The sequence below is a fragment of the Pieris napi genome, chromosome 19 (assembly GCF_905475465.1).
Source record: "Pieris napi chromosome 19, ilPieNapi1.2, whole genome shotgun sequence".
Lineage (NCBI taxonomy): Eukaryota > Metazoa > Arthropoda > Insecta > Lepidoptera > Pieridae > Pieris > Pieris napi.
This window is the reverse complement of record NC_062252.1, coordinates 59,838-70,020: the sequence shown is the minus strand read 5'-3', so window position 1 is coordinate 70,020 and position 10,183 is coordinate 59,838. Positions and strand designations below refer to the sequence as shown.

General features: G+C 36.0%; 1 protein-coding gene across 1 annotated transcript; it reads left to right on the top strand.

The window, feature by feature from the left end:
- The first annotated feature begins 256 nt into the window (after nt 1-256).
- Nucleotides 257-1,355, top strand: LOC125059237 (serine protease snake-like). Its single transcript, XM_047663563.1, has one exon. The coding sequence runs from the start codon at nt 332-334 to the stop codon at nt 1,247-1,249; it is 918 nt and encodes a 305-aa protein (XP_047519519.1). The 5' UTR covers nt 257-331; the 3' UTR covers nt 1,250-1,355.
- The last annotated feature ends 8,828 nt before the right edge of the window (nt 1,356-10,183 follow it).

The following is a 10,183-nucleotide window of genomic DNA, read 5'->3' as shown; positions in this document are numbered from 1 at the left end:
ATACCTATATATGTATAATTTTTTTGGCTTTTCTTTCGGAACAATTTCATGTTGTATTTCAAAATGGGTTATGAAATCCCAGAAAAATCTCCCTAGTGACACTTACTTAATTCGATAAAACAAATAAAAAACAAGCAAACCGTAAGGAAAAAACACATTACTACATAACCGCGGCGCAGTAAATCCATTCGAAACGCTGAGATTACCTTAATGGCTAATATTCACATACCATTAACTCAGCGAGACGAATTATTGATAACTGCCACTACCGGCGGCGACCTCAGTGCTCCGCGCGCACCGCCACCAACTACCTTTACGTTTTTCATGGGAAATGATAATATGCTTTGTGCTCGTCGCGCTAAACTTCGCTCCTGCGGCCTCAGTCGGCGAAAAGGCCATCTTGGCCTGTACGAGCCACGGCCAATCTATGCTCGAGTGTCATAACGTTTTATATCCCAACTCGAAAGTGAGAGTTCCAGTAGACCTTCTGCTCTATCCGCACATGGTTTTAATTGGCTTTCAAAACGACAACCAGGAACCGACTTGGAAATGCGGTGGAACACTGATAAGCGACAGATGGGTGGTCAGCGCTGCGCACTGTATTGAAGATCCCATGTACGGACCCGCAAAAGTCATGAGAATCGGAACTGCCACGTTTGAGTTTGACGAGGTCGATGAGTTGGCACAAGAAAGAATTATATCTGCAATTGTTCCACATCCCGGATATAGGCCACCTTCTAAATACCACGACATAGCGTTGATGAAAGCCGAACCACCATTTATACTAAGTAGAAACGTCCGCATCGCATGCTTGCAAGTAGATGACAATATTCCACCTGTTAAATTGACAGCCATAGGCTTCGGGACGACAAGGTCGGGTGCAGCAGCGGGTAGTCAGACTTTAATGAAGGTAGATGTCGATTCCATCAACGGCACAGTGTGCAATCGATCGATGAGGATTTTAATTCGAAGAAGAGTTCTTGCGAATGGAATTACGGATGAGCAAATGTGCGCCGGCGACTACGAGAACGGGGGAAAGGATACGTGTCAGGGTGATTCGGGGGGCCCTCTTCAGTACATGGAGGAGCATGTGGACTGCATCAGGACATTCCCTCTTCACGTGTTGGTCGGAGTGACGTCCTTTGGAAGGGATTGTGGAAGGAAAATGGCTCCAGGTGTATACACGAGGGTTTCTCGCTACATTGAGTGGATCGAAAGTGTTGTCTGGCCTGGGGTTTATATATCTTAAATTATAAATAAATCTTCATTCACGGAAAAGTTTATAAAATTCAGTACAATAAAAAGTTATTGAATTTTACGAATCGCTTAGAAACCGATTTATGCATAAATAAATGCGCGTGTATTTATTTCTAAAATACACTTGTAATAAGAAAACACAAGATTAAGATTTTGTGATATGATGTAATTGTAAAGGTTGCTTTACTTAAACATTTTAATATTACCGTTTAAATGATTCAATAAAATAATCTTTTAACACCAGTAATAGTGATAAATCGTCGCAATAACGAACCTAAAACACAGGTTGGAGTCATCCTTGTCTCAGCCCGCTTATTGTTGCACATAAAAGTTTTAATAGTACACAAGTTGATTAAAAAGCCCGAGTGAATAATAATTAAAACCTGTTGACAAAGAACATCACTAATGGATTTCTGTGAAAAATAAACATAAATATAGGTAACAAAAGAAGCGACTGGCATTATATACTTTATATTCAATATCTAATCTATACGAGTGTGTCCTTGTTTACGCCTTGCGTATAGTTGTTATGAGGTAACGTATAATAGAGAGATTCTGTGCTCGATTTTCAAGTTCCATTACGCTGATCAGTGGCTAAACAAAACAATTAATGTAAAAGACACAGAAGTGTATCTGCCATATTTTTTTTAGTATAGGGGGAAACGAGCCTCCGGGCCGCATAAAAAGAGCATTTTTAGTGGGTGCGTTGCCGGCCTTTGAGGGAGGAGCACCACTAAATTCCACTGCACCAGGGGTAGTCACGGGACCACAGGCAATCGATACTTTCAACTACAATAATCTCATTCAAAGAAAATAAGCTTACGTACTCCGTCCTAAAGGCGACGTTGGTTTCGACTTACCTGAAACACAAGGAGGCAATGTTATCACTTATCAGCTATGTGCTTGTCAAGGTGCGGTGCTCGAGTAATGGGGGTGCGAGAAAATGTATGCGCACCCTCGCACGTAATGTGTTTCAGCCAGTTATCTTACAATATTTATTTTTGGAATGAGCAAGGATTTTCTTAAGATTTACTTTTTGATGGGAAGCTTTCTGCTTTCGTTTAAAAACATATATGTTACATTTTTTATCGTATTTTCCTACAAAAAAACTATTACCCATTGAACTTCCCCAAATTATGCATTCATTTATGAGTTTAAAGGATGAATACACACAAAACACGTTACGTGAAACGAGGGTAAAGGCAACTATAATGAATTGCAACATTTATTAAAAGTGTAATTTCAGTCCACTCTCGAAACATTTTTCTAATTATTTAACTCACCAATCATTTTTATTACTCAATAGTAAGAATATAGTGTATAATATGTTGACTACTTGGAAACCGTATTCGTGTTTTACAAACAATAAAATCCGATTCTTTCAACTTTTGCAATATTTTTATCTTCACGATGAGTTAGGATTAGTTTCATCAAATAGACGTAACACGTTGCGGTTAGTGTTGCCCAAAATCGGTCTTGGTCTTGCAGTCTTGGTCTTGTTCTTGCACTTTTGCAAGACCAAGACCAATACCAAGACCGCCTTATTGTAGCAAGACCAATACCAAGACTGAAGCCTGCAAGACTTGAGCAAGACAATACTTAAACCTGCAAGACTCTTGCGTCTTGCAGTTAAGTCAAACTGAGATTTGGGCATTATTAAGTAGGTATTTGTATTAAATCCCGATTTTGAGAAACGTTCCCCAGTATCAAAACCGTAGGTATCGTCATAACACTAAACTAAGGGCTGCAGTTGTATCTGCAGTTGGCAACGTGCCGCTCGTCTGAAAGAACCCTGAAAGGTATTGTATTGATTAGGTAGGTAAGTACTTATTATATTTCAACTATTTATTAAGTAGGTAGCGTGTTAATACTCACAAATCTGTTCCCATCATCCCATGTGATGTAAATGTACCTAGAATAACTTTCTAGCAAAGTTCATACCTTGTTGATCTACCACAGATCTGCCAGCGTTGCCAGATTTTTTATTGTCAAGGCGGGATTTTGGAACTTTTTCAGTTAAAAAAGTGGGAATCTCTCGTCAATAGCGGGACATAGTAACTAAAGGTGATATTTTAAATCAGAGTTACCCTATCGTTAAACACTTGTCTTCTTAATAAAAAAAAAAAAAACAAAACAAAACTAAACCAAAAAAAGTATTCATATCATTAGACAAATGGCGTTTCAAATAATTGTCAGAAATCTGAGGAATGAGTATATGATATACCTGGTATCTTTTTTTGGTAGCTGTTAAAAGAGCTGGTGCAATTTCTGAGCATGGCAGTGGTGTCTTGAGTAACCCCAAAAAGCGGGAAAAATGTCCCGCGCGGGGCATTTCATGTTCATTAAAAAATCGGGACGTATGGCAACGCTGGGATCTACCTATAATAATATATTATGCTTGTTTATGTCTAATGTGCAGATTTTACGTTAGTACTCGTAGGTTGGTATGTGCTTAAAATTATATCCAACAAAATTATATAAACATTATGTAGGTAGCTACTTATGTTTCAAAGTTTATATTATTCTTCTATTCAGAAAAATTTAAAACTAACAAGCTAGCGAGTCGAGTAGGTCTAGTAACAGTTTCTACGGCAGCCAATGTTATGGTACAGACGCCAGCACATTGAGCTCCTACAATCTGTCAAATTTCTTTAACAGATTTTCAACTTTATCGCTAGAGTATTAAGGTTCAAGGTTAATTGGGAAAATGTGACGTTCTGCGAATAAACTGTTGGTCGGTCGGTGTATTATATACCTAATTATTTGATAATTTACCGACAAAGACGCCGCGGTTTGCAACAAGTGTATCACAGCATTTGACACTGTTTGAGCGCCGCATTTGCCGACAAAGAGTACGGACAGAGGCACACAAAATTGTTACCTATTTTGGTAGGGTTGGTATAGGGGGATAAAATTAAATGTCTCAGCAGTAGGTAGGTATAAATTGAATGCTCTGAGTTTCTTGTACAAATACATTCTCACACTGGCTGTCCGGCGAGATCATAATTAATAACTAAGTAGGTATTGCATCTATTGAATTTCGAATATTTTAATTTCGAAATACCTAATCATTGTTAATATCGGTAAATGATAGATAGTGAGTGATATACCTAGGTACTAAAATGTGAGCAGCAAGATTGAAAATTGTATATGCCATGTCAGTGCTTTCCATAAGTTTATTTTAAAAAAAGCTCTTAAGTAAGATTTAGAGTTCACTATTACACACAACAAATTATGAAAAATATATTTAGACTGAGTACTTAGGGAATTAGTAGAAAAAATATTCTATCGTAGATACCTAGTTAAAACGTTGTGTTTACTTAATTTTATTTTTCTGTGCTAATGCCAGCATTGACAACCCTACCAAAATAGGTAAAAATTTAGTCCGCCTTAGTCCTAGACTTTGTGTTGCCGCCGTCGCGTCGCTTTCATGTCAAAGGTCGCCGCCACTGCCCATGTTCCAAAGAATAAAATAGGTTTCCGGGTGCTCAGAACGGACGCCAATAGATTATGTTGTCCTCGCAAGGAAGATTGTAGTCGTAAGCATATTATAAAAAAATTTGTAATAACAATATACCTAGTTTATATTATTATTATACCTTTTTAAAGGACATTGCACTGCAAATTTGGAAGTGGGTTAATTTAAACAAACTTGAAACGTGGAAAAACTCCAAATATGAGTGACGTCGTGGGTTTTGTTTTAAAATCACACACTTCCAAAAATCGAGATTTAAAGTGTCGGTTTATCAACTTCTATCGTACCTACATGACGTGAGGCATGACCTAACGGAACATGCCTAGTTCCAATAAAAAAGGAACGTGATAAACAATATTATTTGCATTTATTATCTGCACTATATTTTTGCGTAGGCACAAAACCTATCTGATTCTGATTCTGATACTTCTGTTTTTTAATCTTTCAAAGATTTATTCTATCTATCAAAGAACGCCGCATTTTTCTTTGTCGGTCTTCGGCTTGTGCTTATAAATATGAGTTTTTAAATAATTTTCAGTCATTTCCAATTGAGTTCCGCTTCGAGTCTATCTTATTTATTGTTCTCGCCGATTTACCTAGCTAGATACTCTAAATCCTTATTACTTTCGGAGTGAATGTTTACAATTTGACATGAGTGACGAAGATTCAAATAGCTCTAGTCGGAGTAGTGAGAGTTGCAGAATTAGATCTAAAAGACTTAAAAGCAAATATGACGAGTTTTTCGAAATAACTCATGCGTCCCAAATTGGTATGTGTAAATTGTGCCAACATAAGAAAGTCGAAATAAAAATGAAAAACAGAAACACTTCAGGCTTAAGAAAGCATCTAGTATCTTTTCACGGGAAGGAATCGCAAATATTTGTTCCTGTAAGAAAACCAACATTAAGTCAAAGTCAAAGTGGAGATATCACAAGGTTTTTAACAACCACTGCAATAAGTAGACAGGTAAGAAAAAAATATGTTACGTAAATACTAGGTACCCAATTAATAATTACAGTAATTTCCAGAGTAAAGTACCTAGCTGTTTCTCGTAGGTACTTTATTTTTGTAAATTTATGAAAAAAAAAACAATGCAAATTAGGGTGTTTCATAAATACCTACTTTACTTTTTATAGTTTAAATTTTTTTTTTATAAATTATTTAGTAGTACGTAGTCCTCAGCGTGGCAATTATGGGCAACTACACCCCGAATGGGAAGCCTTTGTCCAGCAGTGGACGTTCTAGTAGTTCGTAGTTATTAAATTTTTTTACGATTTTAATCTCTATTTCTACAAACGGGTGTTTGTATAGGTATCCTTGTATTACGTGTTACAGAAAGGGTAGGTAGGTATCTGGTTTAGAATCTGCATTCATTTGAACCGTGAGCTAAATAAAGTACTCTACTTAAGCAGGTACATAGTTACTTAATTACTGAGGCAGCCGCGGCACTACTTAAGTTTATTTTACTACAAACAAAAAACAATTTCCCAAGCTACAAAACCTACTTCGATTTTGTACTAACTAATATGTGTTCAATTATTTGTTATTTTGTGGCATAAAACTATCAATATAATAATAAAAATACCAGAAAAACAAATGTTATACGGAGTTGTTTCTTGGATGAATATATGTCCCCGTAGAGCGAAAATTCATTAAGTCCAAAAAACCTGTTTTGAGATAATGAGGGTTAAAGTTTTGAAAAATATAAATTGCCATAACTTTAGCATGTCATGCCATATTTTAATGTTTTTAGTTTCATTTTGAAGGAAATCAAATTAAGTTAAAATGTTAGCTACCCAAAGTGATGATTAAGTTATTACTGAGAAAACCTAAAAAAAAAACCAATTAGTTATTTGTTCTCTGTAGAATATCCGATGTAGTTATGAATTAGTTAATATTTGCCCCTAGTTAGTGATTTTTCACTCAGATCGAGTTTATTTTTATGTTATATGTACTTGATTTGGGTAATTTACGACTAACTGGTAGATATACAAAATATACATAATGAAAAAAAACTTAAGAGTTAAAAGACATTTTGTTTTATAATAGTATAAAATCTAACTACTTTTATATAAAAAAAATCTTCTACACTTCCTATGAATTAAAAATGTTAATATAAAAGTAACTTAGGTAATCTTTTATTTTATAAGCTATGTAAGTTTTTGATAAATAAAAAAATAGTTAACATGATTTCGTAATTTCTCTTATTTTCTATTAGGACCAAAGAATAGATTTATTTAATTTTCACTTTTTGTAAATCGGAAACTAGGATACCTACAAAATTGACGGTTAGACAGTTAAATAGGGGAAAAAACTATAGTTTTATTGGCATTGTTAACTCGATTTGGGCATTTTTCAACCTAATGTGTTTTCGCTCTACGGGGACGATTATTAATTGATTGACACTATTTGACACCGATCAGCTGACGTAGGTACCTATGTAATGAATGATTTGTGTACGTATAGACTTACAAACATTAATAATTATGTAGGTAATTATAGGTATTGAAAAATGTTGCCTTATTGGTTTCTTATCACTTATCACCATAGGAATCCGTGCCTTTGATATGTATGTACATTAAGTATATCCTTTCCGTAACACGATTATAATACAGATTATAGGTATACCTAGGATACCTAGATATAGGTACAGACCTATACCTAGGTAATTTATTCAAATGCGAAGCTAGTTTAGGTATAGTTTAGGTTTTCTAGTACCTATATTATATTTTTATAGATATCATGCTATGTTCATAGTTTTAAATTTTAATAGGTACCTATTATTACTATTATTAACACATATTTTAATATTTTATTTCAGTCAGTATCTGAAAACCGAAGTGACAACTTCATGACAGCTACAGTTGATTGGATTGTAAAAAAATATCTTCCTTTCTCATTTTTCGATGATGAAGATACACAGGAATATTTTCGATCGATATGCCCGAATACGATATTTCCTAAAAGGTCGACACTAAGAAGGAAAGTTAAAGAGCGATTTGAAGAACTACAATCGAATGTTAAAAATCGACTACAACAATATTCATGTAAAATGTCATTTACCATTGATGGATGGACGTCCATTGCTGGTAGGAGTTACTACGGGGTCACAATTCATTTTATAGACAATGACTGGAAGTATCGATCTGTAGTCCTTGATTTTATACCATCGCGCGGTCGACATACTGGGTTAGATATTGCAACGATTTTCCACGAATGTTTATTGGAATATGGCATAATTAATAAAATACAGGGTATCACGGTGGACAACGCAACTGCAAATACCAAATTTATGTGTGAACTTGGCAAACAACTGCTGCATTTTGATTCAGACAATCAACATTTCCGGTGCTTTGCTCACATTTTGAACCTTGGTGTACAAGATTTACTAAAGACCTTAGCTTTACACATTGAAACTGACAATAAAGAACAAGAACAGCAGTATGAAGACTATGAAGACGAAACTGAGGAAGATGAAGAATATGTGCCAAATATTGCTGACTCACGTACAGGTATTACAAAATTACGCAGTATTTCCAGTAAAATAAAAAGAAGCGAGATATTGAAGAGGAAGTTCCAGTCTGCTTGTGAAGCAGTTGGCGTGCCATCAAATCTCAATCCTATACTCGACTGTCCAACAAGATGGAATTCCACACATGATATGATTGGATTTGGTTTAAAAGTGAGACCTGGCATTAACATATTATGCGTTTCAGTAACCGAATTGAATGATTTTCAAATCACAGAAACGGAATGGCAAATACTCGAAAAAATACATAAGTTTTTAATAAACTTTAAACTTTTATCAACGAAACTTGGTGGAGAAAAATATGTTACATTACCGCTAGTCATTGTATCATTCAATCTATTGCTTGATAAAATTGAATCAATGGTAAAACAATTAGATGAGAAACCAAATCGAACTGAAGTGGATGAAAGGCTCATTTTAGGTTTCCAAGCAGCCCGAGATAAAATGCTTAAACATTATAAGAAGAGCAACTGGATTTACTGTACCACTTTAATTTTAGACCCAAGGCACAAAGCTCAGACTTTTGATATTACATTATGGGGGCAGCAAATTAAAACAGAAAGCCTGCACAAATTTAATGAACTTTATAAAGAATATAAAAGTCTACACGTACAGCAACACTCGGTGTCTAAATCTCCAGAATTAACAAGAAATGAAAACAAAGTATGTGAGGATGAGGAATATGAAGATGTAATAGACTTTGAGAAACTGTATGCATGTCCCTCTACGTCGTCATCTGGATCTTGTCTTCAAGGCTTAGTTTCTGACGAGTTGGAGGAGTATCTAAGTAAACCGAGAGCCGCCAGCTCGGAAGACATTTTAGAGTGGTGGAGGACGCATGAGACGGAATATCCGATTTTATCCAAGATGGCTCGTGATTTTCTTTCGATACCTGCAACTTCAGTACCTGCTGAGAGATTATTTTCTAAAGCATCGCTAGTAATTAGAAAACATAGAAATAGATTAAGTGATGAATCAGCGAGGTGGTTACTTTGTATTAATTCTTGGTCAAAAGAATTAATATAAAGTAACCAATTTTTTTTAATTCGAAAACAACCATATTCATATTTAGTTTTAGCCACACAACAAAAACCTCTCGGGGTTTATATCTGCATGTTGGCGAGCCGTTCATATCATTTCTTTACCAATTTATAGGTAGATACAATAATACATAGGTATTTACATAGGTACATTAGGAGAATTTTTGTGTAAGGAAACGCTTTGACTTGTACTTATAACTTTTTGAACTCGTTTTGTATAACGTTTGCAAGTCTACTGGAAGTTAATTATGTCGATGCTATTCTGTACTGTACTGCAATTTTTTTATTTAAATAAATGTTAAATTGCATAGATTGTCTTTATTCTACAACTCTTCCATCCCATTCCATTAAACAAATTAATTATTATTAGTTAGTAAATCATCGCTGAAGACAATAGTCTTTACTAAATAATTAAATAAATTCATGCTACTAGTGGGAGTGCCATGCTGTTGCCTTCGGGCTTCAGCCAAATGGGCAGGCACGACCGGGGCAGTACCACTGTCTCTCAGAAAACCGGCGTGAAGTGATGCAATAAGTTTGCCTTATTGTACTCGCGTTTCGTGCGGTGAGAGAGACTCCCGGAGCCCATTCCCCCCCCCCCCCCTCTACAAGAAATATGAAGGTGCAGAAAAAAAGACAGAATCTACCCCAGGGGGGTACCACACGCGCTCGCGGTGGAGAATCCCCCTCTGGGCGTCCAACACCGGGACACTCTGCGCCCGGTGGTGGACGCACAGGCTGCCCTTCGTATTCTGGGGGGGGCAATTCTGCGCTCGGAAAAAATAACATAATTCGTTCTCGGGGCAAACGGAGCAAACCTACAAAGGCACCCCCGTCCACACTCGCCGTGGACTTCACAAATGTTAGGGGGCTCAATACCAA